The 14,959-nt window shown below is 43.5% G+C and overlaps 1 protein-coding gene across 1 annotated transcript in view; it reads right to left on the bottom strand.

Annotated features, from left to right (window-relative positions):
• Nucleotides 1–14,959, bottom strand: part of LOC131542697 (helicase with zinc finger domain 2-like) — a 31,716-nt gene that overhangs the window by 1,499 nt on the left and 15,258 nt on the right. Inside the window, exons 7-18 of the mRNA XM_058779611.1 lie at nt 14,145–14,934; nt 13,955–14,030; nt 10,395–13,851; nt 10,166–10,254; nt 9,868–10,011; nt 9,651–9,788; nt 2,253–2,397; nt 2,003–2,119; nt 1,650–1,842; nt 1,370–1,504; nt 990–1,199; nt 246–399 (exon numbers count right to left, since the gene is read on the bottom strand). Coding sequence (XP_058635594.1) covers nt 246–399; nt 990–1,199; nt 1,370–1,504; nt 1,650–1,842; nt 2,003–2,119; nt 2,253–2,397; nt 9,651–9,788; nt 9,868–10,011; nt 10,166–10,254; nt 10,395–13,851; nt 13,955–14,030; nt 14,145–14,934 — 5,648 coding nt within the window. The remainder of the gene's footprint in view (nt 1–245; nt 400–989; nt 1,200–1,369; nt 1,505–1,649; nt 1,843–2,002; nt 2,120–2,252; nt 2,398–9,650; nt 9,789–9,867; nt 10,012–10,165; nt 10,255–10,394; nt 13,852–13,954; nt 14,031–14,144; nt 14,935–14,959) is intronic.

The following is a 14,959-nucleotide window of genomic DNA, read 5'->3' as shown; positions in this document are numbered from 1 at the left end:
CAAACAAAAGAGAAAAGATCAATAATAATTAATTCAGAAACAATATCTACATGCCTTTGTCAAAACATGCAACCAACAATTTTTCAAGTAGGCTATGTATCTGCCTTAAAAGCAAGAAAAGAATAAAAAATCCTTAATTAGTTGTAATATTCTGTCATGGGTCAAGGTTCAGTGTTAAAAGTTTTAGTAATATTATATGTTTATTGTGTCACTTGTAAAATGGCATTTGTTAAAATTGTTATTACCTTGACTTTTCATGATGGTGTTGACTGTGATGTCACTCATACCCTTATCGAGCAGGGAATCCTTAATATTTGACACTTGAGCATTATATGGTGTGAGAATGGCAATGTCCTTTGTGTTTATCCCAGCCTCAGTCAAAAGAATGGCGATCCGCACCTGTAGGAAGTTTATTACAATTTGAAATAAATTGATATGATAATATTTTGAATTTACAACAATAAAGTCTTTGTGGCAAAATTGGGTGGGGCATTTAAATAATTTCTTTATTTATATATGTATATGTACCTAAGACTTTTGACACATCTTCATGAACTGTATTCATGTAAGAATCTCAGTAATTAATATAACTTTTTAAATGAAAAAAGCTACTTTTATTATACCTCCAGTAGTTTGAAATCTGAATGTTACGAAAAGGAGTGCGCCTCTGCGAGGAGTCGTTATGTAAATTAACCGCCAATTTTGCCGAACTACGGCATCGACTGAGGAGAAGCTGGGAGAAGAGCGTAAATCTAACGCTCTCTGCATCATTCAGAGTTATTAGGTAAGTAAGTTTATTATTGTGTTTTGTGAAAATAACAAAATTTACACAGTATTTGTCCATTATTTAGAAACGGCTGTCATGTTTTAAGTTTTGACGGATGTGTTAAAGATGGACAAAGCCATGCCATGTTAGATTTTTAGATTAGTCTAGATAAAGTCTAATTTACAATATACTCGTAATTTAATCTACTACACTTCTCTCTTACCGCTTCTTCTGCTTCTTCCAAATTTGCTTTTGAATTTTCATTCCCCCGTTCAGTCGAGACCACCAGACTTTTCTCCTTTCCTTCAACATGACCAAAAACGATGCATGTTGGCCTTGATTTAATAAGGAAGAGACTTGTTTTGGGTGATGTTTTAGTTTTTAACTTTCCTTCATAGAACTCCTCAGATGGAAATGCACAAATGTCTTCTTGCTGAAAGAAACAAGATATGCAATGGAGAAATTTTTGAAAAAGTGAAACTACTGCTGTTTAATTGTTTAGATCATTGTTAAATATCACTATATTAAAAAAAAATATTATTACAAATATAGTAATAGAGCTATTTATTTTATTGTTTAAATAGCTATTTATTAATTTATTACCATTCTATACTGAGTGTCGAGCATGAGTGCTTTCTCCACGTAACGCTCAAAAAGAGATTTGCTCATTCCCAGTCGCTCCACCACATCACAGTGGACTACAGGCTGCAGCTGCTTATGATCGCCCAGAAGAACAACCTACAACATGACATTAATACAATTTTAAGAACCTAGAAGTGAATTCAAATATGTTGCATCTTTGTTCAATGCAAACATAATGAAATGAAAGTGCTAATATCCAAATCAGGGTTTGTCTAAAAAGAACACTACTTTGGAGTCGTACCTGCTCAGGCTTATGAGCCACTAGTGGAATAAAGGCTTCAGGTTCAGTTGCCATGGCACATTCATCAATGATGATCTGTTTGAAGTCGAGGACTTTAGCTAAAGCATGGTGTGAGGCTGCTGTGCAAGTGCACAAGATGACATCATGCCGCAGTAATTCATGCTTTCGAGCCTTTTGGAGAACGTCTTTGAAGCTTTAAAAAAAAAAAAAAAAAAGTAGTATATTATTATCATTATTATTATTTTTACTTTAAGCTTTTCATTTCAATAAAATTATTTCCAAACAATTTCTAACAAACCATAAACAATAACATAGAATAAAAAAGAGATTTGTAGTTACTGCACCATACATACAGTTTTTTTTCTTCATTAGTGAATTGATCTCCTCTTCTAATTTTCATATCAAAAGCTAATATTTGTGTGGAATATGGGTTGCCATCCTTTCGAATCAGGTGGTGTAGTGCAATGGAACTAATAATTCAACAACAACAACAATACACATCTGTTAGTGAAAAGCAAGGTTTAGATTTATAAACATGCATATTACATCGGCAGTTATATCTACACTCAAATAAGTGATAGATGGACAGCATTTGGCAAATACCTGAGCTCTGTGTTGGGTTTTTCGCCTCTTTTTGAATTGCGTGACAGCTTCAGATTGCAGCCTGGGTAAGGAAATTCCAACATCTCCGTCTGATCACTGTAGACTCTGAGAGGTCTAAGTTCATTTTTAAGTTTTAGGAGATGACCTGCAACACATTCATATAAAAAGTTTAAGTTGCAGTGATCCTTGGTTATGTTCAAAAATCAATTCCAATTCCAGAATCAGATACTTAAGGTCAGGAATCGGATACTTTTTGTAATTTCAATTCCACCTATCGAATCCTGTGTGCGCATCTTCTCTTTTTTTCCATCTGTGAGGACCCGACCTGGCGATTTGCCAGGACCTTCTTCGCTAATCTAAGCGCTCCAATGTTTGGCTAGACTTGCCATGAAAAGCTGTAACAGCTAAGTGTAATATTTGTGATAAGCTAACGGGTTGCAAGAGAGGTGTCACCACCAACATGACAAAGCACTTTAATTTAGCAGATCGTTAAAGATCGCGAACACAGTTCAAACACCAACATGATCTTATTCCTTAATGGCAATGATTCAGCTGTTAAACCTGTGATGTGTGTGATCATAACAGTGTGATCAACTGTGTTTATCCCTGTGTGATTTAAACACTCAAATCTGCGTTCGCACTGCCACTGATCTAAAGAGAGCAGCTGTCATGTAGATTTATGAAACAGCTTCACAAAAAGTCTTTTCAACGACCTACAGTGGGGGAAAAAATTATTTGATCCCCTGCTGGTTTTGTACATTTGCCCACCGACAAAGACATGATCAGTCTATAATTTTAATGTTAGGTTTATTTGAACAGTGAGAGACAGAATAACAACAAAAAAATCCAGAAAAACGCATTTCAAAAAAGTTATAAATTGATTTGCATTTTAATGAGTCAAATAAGTATTTGACCCCTTCGCAAAACATGACTTGTTGGCAATCACAGAGGTCAGACGTTTCTTGTAGTTGGCCACCAGGTTTGCACACATCTCAGGAGGGATTTTGTCCCACTCCTCTTTGCAGATCCTCTCCAAGTCATTAAGGTTTCGAGGCTGACGTTTGGCAACTCGAACCTTCAGCTCCCTCCACAGATTTTCTATGGGATTAAGGTCTGGACACTGGATGTAGGCCACTCCAGGACCTTAATGTGCTTAATGTAATTGTTTTCTTGGTGACTATGATCCCAGCTGCCTTGAAATCATTGACAAGATCCTCCGGTGTAGTTCTGGGCTGATTCCTCACCATTCTAATGAAACTCCACGAGGTCAGATCTTGCATGGAGCCCAAGTCCGAGGGAGATTGACAGTTATTTTGTGTTTCTTCCATTTGTGAATAATCACACCTACTGTTGCAGTGTTAATTTCGATTAACTTAAAGTTAGTGAAGGCGGGATAATGAATCACACTGATAGAAGCGCTCTCTCTCGCGTACGCTCCACTTCTTCAGTTCTCATACAGCGTGCGATCAGTTCTCAGTGCTCAAATACACACACAGCAGTCCAAATGTCTATTGTGTAAAGTATCTCACATAAATACAGTCGGTTATGGCTTAAGTGAGCGTAAATGGGTGAAAACGTCTCTAGGTTACGTATGTAACCCTAGTTCCTCGAGGGAACGAGACGCTGCGTCCGAAAACGCTAGGGGAACGCCTTCAGCGTGACCGGCTCTGAATACAAGTGTAATCTGTCCAATGGATAGGCGATACGTCACGGGCGAGGTGACGTAATGACCAGCTGGTATAAAAGCACGTGTGGTGAAACCGGCATCAGCTTCTAGGAATGAAGCAAGCGCGGGCAGGGATGCCGGAAGTGTGGCCTCGAGACGCAGCGTCTCGTTCCCTCGAGGAACTAGGGTTACATACGTAACCTAGAGACGTTCCTCTTCAGGAACTCGAGCTGCGTCTGAAAACGCTAGGGGAACGAGATGCACACGCCGCGAGGCTTCCAAGTCCCTGCCCAGTGTGTATCCCTGCGGAGCACATCTAGGGCGAGAGGACAGAAGAGCCCGGAGTGGCCCGCATGTCAAGGCCATAAAACCTGACAAAGGTCAGGGGCGTAGACCACCCCGCAGCGTTGCAGATGTCCTGAAATGGGACACCTGCGAGAAAGGCCTTGGAGGCCGCCACACTTCGCGTGGAGTGAGCTCTGACTCCTATCGGCGAGGGGAGATCAGAGAATTCATAGACCATGACAATGGCCAACACAATCCACCGACTGAGGGTCTGTTTGGAAGCAGAAAGACCTCTCTTAGGGGGACCATAGCAAATCAGCAGTTGGTCCACTCTTCTCCACAGGGCAGTTCTGTGGACGTATGCATCCAGCGCTCGCACTGGACACATACAGTTATGCTTCTGCTGGTCTGGCTCCCTGAAGGGAGGAGGACTGAAGGCCTGCAGTACGACAGGCTGTGGCGTGACAGAAGGAACTTTGGGGACGTACCCTGCACGAGGATACAAGAAGGCTTTGGCCATACCAGGCGCAAAGTCCAAATGAGTAGGGGCCACTGAGAGGGCCTGCAGATCCCCAACTCTCTTAAGAGAAGAAATCGCCGGAAGAAATACAGTCTTCAGAGTGAGATGGCGATCAGAGATCTCCTCAATAGGCTCGAAAGGAGGCCTACAGAGAGCATCCAACGCCACAGCCAGGTCCCATGGAGGAACACGGGACCGCACTGGAGGCCTTAGCCTCAGCGAACCGCGGAGGAAACGTGTAACCAGGGGGTGTCTGCCCACTGACTGTCCACCAAGAGGTGTGGTAGGCCGAAATCGCCGCCACATAAACCTTCAAGGTGGAGTGGGTTAACCCTGTGGAGAGTCGAGCCTGCAGGAACTCCAGGTCTGTACCAACCGGGCAGTTGACTGGGTCGAGCTGGCGGTCTCCGCACCATGAAGTGAAAAGTTTCCACTTCAAGGCGTACAGTTTCCTCGTTGAGGGAACTCTGGATTGGAGGATGGTCTCAACAACCTCGGTCGAGAGACCGGAAGCTATGAGCTGTGCCTCTTCAGGGGCCATACCCACAGCTTCCACAACTCCGGGCGGGGGTGCACAAGGGTGCCCCCTGCCTGTGAGAGGAGATCCGGAGAGAAATCAGGTCCGAGAACCATACTCGGCCCGGCCAGAACAGGGCTACTAACAGCAGCCGGACCCCGTCCCGGCACACTCTCTCCAGAACTCCGGGGAGCAGAGCAATCGGGGGAAAGGCGTACAGACGAAGCCTCGGCCAAGTCTGTACCATGGCATCCAGCCCCAGTGGAGATGGATGAGTCAGAGAGTACCAGAGGGGACATTGCGATGTCTCCCAAGTCACAAATAGGTCCACCTGAGCCTGGCCAAACACTCCAAATCTGCTTCACCACCTCTGGGTGAAGCATCCATTCCCCGGGCCTCGGCCCCTGTCTCGACAGGATGTCTGCTCCCACATTGAGATGCCCAGGGATGTATACTGCCCTCAGCGAGAGGAGTTTGCCCTGGGACCACACAAGGATCTGGTGCGCCAGCCTGTACAGGGGGCGCGACCGCAGACCTCCTTGGTGGTTGATGTAAGAGACCACTGCCGTGTTGTCGGTGCGCACCAACACATGGTGATCTCTTAGGTCTGGGAGAAAGTGTTTCAGAGCCTGAAACACAGCCAGCATCTCCAGCCAATTGATGTGCCACGTGAGATGGCGACCACTCCACAGACCGCGGGCAGGGTGGCTACTCATGACCGCTTCCCAGCCAGTGAGGGATGCGTCCGTCGCTAGCGATACGCGGCGACACGGAGCTCCCAGTACTGGGCCCTGAGACAAGAACCAAGGTTGTCTCCACATGTCTAAGGCACGTAGGCACCGCCGCGTGACCTTGATCATGCGAAGTGGGTTCCCTCTCGGGGAGAACCCCTTGGTCTTGAGCCACCACTGTAGGGGTCTCATGTACAGCAGGCCAATAGGTATCACGTTGGACGCAGCTGCCATTAGACCCAGCAGTCTCTGAAACTGCTTGATAGTGAGTGACTGGCCTTCTTTCACTCCCCTGACTGCCGTGAGGATCGACTTGATCTGAGCAGGTGACATACGTGCCTGCATCGTGGTCGAATCCCACACCACACCAAGATAAGTGGTCCTCTGTAATGGAGAAAGCACACTCTTCTTGGCGTTCAGTCTTAACCCCAACACTTTCATGTGAGCGAGAACAACATCTCGATGTTGAGCCGCCATCTGCTCTAAATGAGCGAGAATCAACCAATCGTCGATGTAATTGAGTATGCGGATGCCTTGTAGCCGCAACGGAGCTAACGCGGCATCCGCACACTTTGTAAAAGTTCAGGGTGAGAGTGCTAGGCCGAAGGGAAGAACCCGATACTGGTAAGCTTTGCCCCCGAACGCAAACCTCAGGAATTCCTGTGATTAGGAAGGATGGAGACATGGAAGTATGCGTCTTTTAGATCGATTGTAACAAACCAGTCCTGGGACCTGATCTGAGACACAACCTGAGCGGTTCAACTGACACAGATCTAAAATGGGACGCAACCCTCCATCCTTCTTTGGAACTATAAAGTACCGGCTGTAGAACCCGGACTCTCTCTCGTGAGGAGGGACCACCTCGATGGCTTCCTTTCTTAAGAGAGTAATTACTTCTCGTTCCATTACCAGAGCCTGCTCGGGACCCACCAGAGTGGGATTCACCCCGTTGAATCGAGTCGGAGGAGAACCGAACTGGATTCTGTAACCTCTCTCTACAGTGTGCAGGACCCACCGAGACACATTTGGCAGTAGTTTCCATGCTGCAAAATAGTCTACTAAGGGAACCAGTCTATCGAGACTGGCCTCTGGTGTAACAGCACACCGGCAGGAGACAACCGAACTAGTACCCCGAAGGGGTAGCGAGCATCTCAGCTCCGCTACGTTTTCGGGTGGAGAGAACTGAGATATGTGCTCGCTGGAGATCGCTGCGCCCTGGAACACCGTACATTTACATTTACATTTACATTTACGCATTTAGCAAACGCTTTTATCCAAAGCGACTTACATTGCATTCAAGTTACAGTTTTTACATTTTATCAGCTCTTGCTTTCCCTGGGAATCGAACCCATGATCTCGGCGTTGCTAGCGCCATGCTCTACTATTTGAGCTACAGTAAAGCCTGTAGCTTACAGGCAGTACGTGGCAGGGTTAGCAGAACGATCTCCTGAGGGCACTGAGGAGAGACGGGCACCGCGTAATGCGGTGAACGCTGCTCTTCCCCAGCGGGGGCTACCCTCATAAGCCCTGGGCCATAAGCATCAGGGCCTCTTGGCCGAAGACCTCTTTGCCTGAAGGACGGTCCGTAGATCCGGCTTAGGCTTCGAGGCCCCCGACCGAGAGCCTTTCTTACCGGCCCGGCTCCGCCGCGGGGGAGCACGGGCGGCGACACTCTCTTTCTGCGCCTCTCTATGTGAGGAGCCAGCACGCGGCAGGGGCTGCTCTCGCCCAGCAGACCCCTGAGCTAGAGAGCGGCGAGGGAGAAACTGCTGGAATGCCGCCGCCTGCTTCCTGGCCTCCTGGTGCCTGTCGACGACGAAACCAACAGCGTCGCCGAACAGGCCCGAAGGGGAAAGCGGGGCGTCCAGGAGGAAGACCCTGTCACGGTCTTTGATATCTGACAGGGTCAACCAGAGATGCCTCTCCGACGCCACCAGGGCTGCCATAGACCGCCCAATAGCACGGGCAGTCTCCTTGGTGGCGCGGAGAGACAAAGCGTTTTTCTTTGTTGTACCTTTGTTGTTATTCTGTCTCTCACTGTTCAAATAAACCTGCCATTAAAATTATAGACTGATCATTTCTTTGTCAGTGGGCAAACGTACAAAACCAGCAGGGGATCAAATAATTTTTTCCCCCACTGTAATAATGAAATAAGTAAATATTGAGTCTGTCATTTAATCATTAAATTCATAAATTACATGTGATTTTTGTTTAATTGTCTAATGTTTTTTCTTCAGAATTGTGAGAGAACCACAACCTCTATTAAAAAAAAAAAAAAAAATCTCTGGATAAATCTACATGATTTATCCAGAATCATGCAGCTCTATTTTGCACACAAACAGCTCTTAATCGTGTCTAGTTTTTATGTAGCCTGCTGATTTTTGTTCATGGTATTCAGCTGCAACTAAATGTTTTACAAAAAGAAACACACAATAAGTATGTTTGATAGCTAAATGTTTGACTTCATTATTTTAATGACAATCTATGTCGCTCTCACAGTACACATCACGTTCTCATGCAGTAAAAAATACACTGTGGTGCAAAGAGAAAACTGACAAGACATCGACCTACAAGACAGAGCAGGTTACTTCTCATATCAAACAAGGTCTCAGCTTTCAAATTGTGTCTTTTTTTAAGAAATTCAAACAATAAATACCATTTTGTAGCTCTTTAATGTGTTGTGACAAATCACTGTATTGCTTCAGCTCCAGTGGCATGTGAACCGATCGCATATTGTCTTAAATCACGAAATAAACATGAATGATATTGATAAATCAGAATGTTAAATGATAATGATAAATCAGAATGTATTTTATTTTAACCTGCGGAAAGACATCAAAACACAAAATTTTTCAAGTTTAAAGGTGGGGTAAGTGATTTCTGGTAGCCAATGTTGACATTTGAAATCACTAAAACACGCCCCTACTCCAAAAGGGTCTCGTCCCTATTTTGATAGCTCCGCCCCAAACATACGTACGCATCCCAGGCAACGATTAGTTCTGTGAAACAAAGCAAAACCAATGTTACTCCCCTAGAAGAAACAAAGCAACCTCGTCGCCCAATCGCAGGCCTTCCCTCTCCTCGAGTTCTCTCCAGCGCTGGAAAGCTGATCCGATACTTACACGGGTCTTACTTCGTGCCTTATCGTAACACTGTGTCTACACCGGATGCGAGCAGTGCAGTAAACTGCTGCTGCATTCTATTTATGACATATTGACAAAAATTTCAACTGATATTCAACGGTTGCTTTGTTGCATCCAGTGTAGACAGACCGTGACAGGACAACTGTCGTGTCTGGTGTAGACACGTTGTAAAGCCGTCTTTTGTTCTGCAGACGTTTCCTCTTTTGTTTTTTATCCGCCATCTCTATCTTTTTATCGTCACTCGGCTCGGCTAATGTCCGTCATGTGCACTGATGAGCTCTCTATTCTCTGCATCATTAGTAGACACACTCCTTACTGCTGATTGGCTACAAGTTTGTTTTGGTACTCGGCCCCGACTCGTTTTCTAAAGCGTGTTTGAAAAAATGCATACCCCACCTTTAAGTCCACCGAATTGAATCCACTCTCTTGTCTGATTTGTTTGTTGGGCAAGATGGCAGATTCACCATTATGATTGTTGAAAAAGAGGTTGATTGACAGGCGATCTGACCAGTCAATTGACTATATCGAAAATTTACCTGCGACAACATCAACAGACTTATTTGAGGGGCCACAGTACAGAACAGCTCTCTTCTGTGAATTGGTGGCAGGAAGCTGTTGGATATTCTTGAGCAACCAGTATACAATATGGACACCAACAACAGTTTTTCCAGTCCCTGTGAAAATTCACAACAAACAGAAATTACAATAGCCTAAGGCCAAAGAAACCAAAGAAAGTACAAAAATATCTCTCACCTGGTGGTCCTTGGATAAGAGTGAATGGGTTGTTCAGTGCTTCTCTTATAGCTTTACTCTGACTGTTGTTTAGATGGGAAAACCCAGAAGGGAGATAATTGTCAATCTCAAATCTGGCTGTTGTCTGCTTTGAAAAGTTGCATCCTTTGAAGAAATACAGTGTTAAACAAAATGAAACGACATTTGAATGGATCATTTTTAAAAAGATGACTCATTATCATTAGTTTTGATAGTAGAGTTTAAAATATAGATATGCAAAACATTATAAAGAGGCGCAGTAAAAGTCAAACCGTTGTACCTCCTTCAGAGTTGATTTTCCTGCCCATGGCGATATTTTTTACAAGTGTGTTGGCTTTGGTTAGACTGTTAATTGCATCCTCTTTGCGCCTGCAAGTGAAATACAAAAAGTATAACAATTAATGAAGCATACATATGTCGTCATAATCTAAGGATACACATAAAACAATGCAGTGTACATAAATTGAGCATTTCTAATAAGCTATAGTGTCTTTCATTTGTAGTCTTACACATCTGGCAGAAGCTTTGGAATCAGCTCCAGAGTAAATCTTGTCCTCTCACAGAAAATCGCTTCTGGAATATTTGTCATGGCCATGTGGTTAATCTGAAAATCAATTTTGGAGTCAATTTCTTCAGCTTTTGTAATTATGCCATGGGCCACCCAAGTGATAGAGGGAACATCCATAAGAGCTGTGCACTGAGAGTTTTCCAGAAAGGGACTACTCTGACTTTGGTGAATCTTAGTTCGAATGCAGAGGACACTGTTCTTAAGGTCACATTCAATGGACCACTGAGATTTTTTGTCAAGTGGAAGATGAAAAAAACCTTGATATGTCTTTTGAGGAGAGGTTTTCCATTTCAAGGCTGCATCTTCAATAAGAATGCTCTCATTTTCAGCAACAGCATTGGAGGCTGACTCCATTTCACACAAAGGTTTCCATATTGCCTGATAATCCATGTAGGAGTTGTATGTATTCCTTGTTGAGTGGAATACATATTTTGAAAAACACTTGATTGGATCTCTCACATGCTCCAAGCAAATCTCAAATTTTGGATGCACAACAAACAGCTGAATTGCTGGCGTCATTAGTCCTCGTGCCGTGGCTGCACCTAGCTGTACTTCGACCGCCTCACCTGGCTTTATTCTCATCGACAGTTCGGCATAATGCTCAGCATACATGGGATCAGAATTTTTGGAACTTGTAGCATTTCTCTGTCTTTCATTGAATTGTCTTGCATGGATTCTTGAGCTGACATCAAGCTCCTCAATCAGGGGAAACAATCTGTCCCAATTCTCTTCTCTAAGAGCAGCTGTTAGGCCTTTCCAGGTCTTTGTAGAGACATAGGCCATGACTGAGTTTGGAGTTTGTTGTTTCACTTCAGCAAGGATGTGAGGATTGGAGAATGAATATATCCTTCGCACCCATTTCAAGATCATGCAGTTGTTGGTTTCATCAAACTGTGGTTGATCAGCCAACTGAAGATCCCTGTACATAATGTCTACGTTTTCTGATATAGAGGCTCTGTTAAGTGGGAAGGATAATCTGAAGTTCTTGCCAGATGGATTGAGTTCCACAATGTATGCCACCTTCCTTTCATTTTGGCTTGAAAGTTTTAATGCAAAATGTAGAGCACTCGCTTTTCTCTGATATGCTGACTGTTGGTCATTTTTCCTGGAAAATTCCATACAAGACAGGTCAATGTCATGAGCTGTGTACCTAACATTTGTCTTGTCAATCACAGAATGAAGAAGGCGCTGCACAATGACATCTATATATCGGCGGATTGGAGATGATGCACATGTATAGCTGTCAAGATCTAAATCATGATGCCCAATTCTTGAGACATGTGTTGAGTTTGAGCGCAGAATACATGCTTTGTGAAACAGTCTTCTAAATGCAATAGCAAAAGGGAGAAGTTGGGGGTGAATCTCATCAGTTGCAATAAAGTCAATTATTTTGAAGACATTTTTCTGCTCTGCTGCTGTCTTCAAGCATCTCAAAACAGATTTTAATATGGGGAAGGTTTCAGAATCAGAAATGCCAGCCTGAGGGTTTGGCATGGCTCTGCAGTGGATCAAACCTTGGTTATTCAGTTCATGAGACACATATTGACTTTCGCGTGCTTGACTTGAGAAGTGAACAGAAAGTGGAATCAAGAAGTTATTTTTGTCAAAAAGGTCAGTAAACTTTTTACTTTTTGGCCTGTCCTGGCATCTCAGTGGAGTTATGCTCCTTGTTGTTTCATCAAACAGAAGATGGTCAGAAACCATATGGTTAAACATGATCATCAGCTCTTCCACCATTAGTTGAGATCGCCTTCTTCCGAGAGTCACATCCTCATCTGGCATTTTATAGCACCAGTCTTCCTTTTTTCTGTATCTCCTGTGGACCTCAACAAAGGTCCATGCTTTCAAAAGGCAAATTTCAAGCAGGTCAGAGTGCTGAGGATTGTTTTCAAGGATGTCCTCTGCTTCATCATAAGAAAATTTCCTCTTGGAGTGAATGACAGACTTGCAAATTAATCTTTCCTTTATGCGGTTTGTCTTAGTATCCACTTGTATTATCAAGGAGATTGCTCGTCTGTCATGGTTAGGAATCAAACTGAATAAATTGGCACTCAGTTCTTTAGGGAACATGTGTATTGGCTTCTTTCCACGTGGATAGAATGTAGTACACTGCTGTCTTGCATATTCGTCCAGTTCACTGTCTTTAGCCACAAAGCTAGCAACATCAGAAATGTGAACTCCTATTTCATAGCACTCACCTAAATCCCGTACACTGATTGCATCATCAAGGTCTTGTGAATCAGCAGGATCAATGGTGAATGTTGGGAGCATGCGAAAATCTATTCGCCCATCTTCAAATAAATTAAGACTTTGAAAGTCTCTCATCTGTATTTCCAAAGATGAAGAAAGTGTCCTGCTCAACTGGAACTCTATGTCAAGAACCTTTAATCCATCATCTAAAGTTGTTATATTGGGAAACACTCCCACAACAATCCCCAGGGGATATTTGTAAAACTTTCCCCACTTAAGCACTTTGACAACGAAGAGATATTTTCTGTGTGCCTCTTCACTTATTTTGAGGAACTTCTCTACTTTGCGGTCCTCAGGATTTCTTATAGCAATGTGATTTGGTTTGTCTTTCCAAAATGGTGTGTAGATTTTGGAGATGCATTTGTTGATAGGTATCATCACTTGACTGTCATGTCTTTCAATAGTGCAGACAAATTCTTTGGCAGTATCTGCACGTTCCAGGATGTTGATTACTTTTCCCGTAGGAGGATCTGATATCTCACTCAGGATCTCCACTGTTACCTTGTCTCCTGGGAATGCCTGTCCTATGTTTTTTCTGCCCTTGATCTCGATTCTTATGGAGGGCTCGTCAAGTGGTTTTGCATAAGCTCGATCAAAACTCTCTTTGACCAGCTCACAGTGTTTATGTGTTGAAGAGTTAGTCAACAATTGCTCTTCATCTACTTCTGCAATTTGGTTTCTAACACTACTGATGAATTGCTCATGTTGAAAAACTGGAAACAAGCCTTCCTCTGTCAGTGGAATGTTTATGTATTTGCTCTCATCGAGAAGCTCTTGAAGTATTGGGTCTTCTGTGTCTGGTATTTCAGATGTAGTTGATTCACTATCGCTGCTGTCTTCATCCTCACTTCTGCAGAGCTCAGATATCTCAAGCAGATCTTGTTTCAAAGAATCCAAAGTAAAATCATGGGCACTCTCCTTCTTGATGCAATAGTCTATGTACGATCTCCATAGTCTCCAGCACATACCAAACTGGTGGCAAGAAAGGGCAGCTGCATCTCCAACAACAAATATTTGGGATTTGGCTCTTGTCATAACTGTGTTCAGCACTCGCATGTCATTGAAAAACTCAAGACAGGTCCGGTCCGTCTCCAATAGGCTGTCCTTGGTGTGCACAGTGGAAATCACGATTACTCTGAACTGTTTTCCTGAAAAATATGGGAAAGTAAATCACCAGTAAATACTAGTGTGTTTGTACATAATTATGGCATGGCATTACATTTGAGTAATGCATTGAGCAGTGCATTTTACCTTGCACATTTTCTGCATTCTCCACAGTGAAACGGGGCAGTCCAAGCTTACGCAGTCTTTGCCTGATTTCCAACACCTGAAACACAAGAGGCAGAAGCATCTGGTATAAACACACTTACATGAATTTGACACGATAGCAGGATGCCATTAATAAAAGTATAATATTGGTAACTGGCAATAGATATGATACCTGTCTGCCTTGAGAAAGGACACAGACTGATTCTGGATCTTTATCACCCCACTCTTGAGGCCATTCCTCCATTATTCCTTGCACAATGTCTACAACGCTTAGAATTTGTTCCGCATTGAACCAGGACATGCTTGTTGGGTCCAAACAGCATTCTCCTCTTACATGATGGAACTGCAAGGCACGCTGGTCTGGATGAGGAGGCACATCCCCTCTAGCCTTGATCACATCACTCTTTCCCACATAAAATTGTGTTGAAACAAAATCAACAATGTCCTTTGTGGAACGGTAGTTTTCAGTGAAAATGATCCTGCTTTGTTTGGCAACAACACTGTTTTCAGCTTGGTAGTAATAGAAGAGGCGATTGAGCAGGGTTTGTTCTGAGCATTTGTCTTGTCTCACAGAGAAGAGCTTGGGTCCCATCTGCATGTGATCTCCTGCTAAAACAACACGTGTATTTTTACCTGCTAAGCCCAGTGCCATAAGAGCCTCACACTCCAACATCTGCGAAGCTTCATCAATCAGAATGTGGCTGAAGTAGTTTTCAGGGAGCTTCATGTCATGGAAGAAACGAGCCACAGCAGTTGTTGTTATGATGATTCTTGTGGAATCTAAAACAGCTTTATCAGGAAACTCAAAATGACTGCCGTCTCTGGATAAATGGCAGTACTGTAGAGTGATGGTATCAGTGGATCTGGGATTGCTCTCCTTTGCCTTGATTCTCAAAGGTCTGGCTTCATGATGAACAGCTGCATATTCATGAAAATGACCTTTTACGTAAAGATCAGCAGAACTGTATCAAGAAAAAGAGAAATAAT

The sequence above is a fragment of the Onychostoma macrolepis genome, chromosome 06, assembly GCF_012432095.1.
Source record: "Onychostoma macrolepis isolate SWU-2019 chromosome 06, ASM1243209v1, whole genome shotgun sequence".
NCBI classification, from domain to species: Eukaryota; Metazoa; Chordata; class Actinopteri; order Cypriniformes; family Cyprinidae; genus Onychostoma; species Onychostoma macrolepis.
The sequence above is the reverse complement of the archived record's forward strand: the minus strand, read 5'-3'. Positions and strand labels throughout refer to the sequence as shown.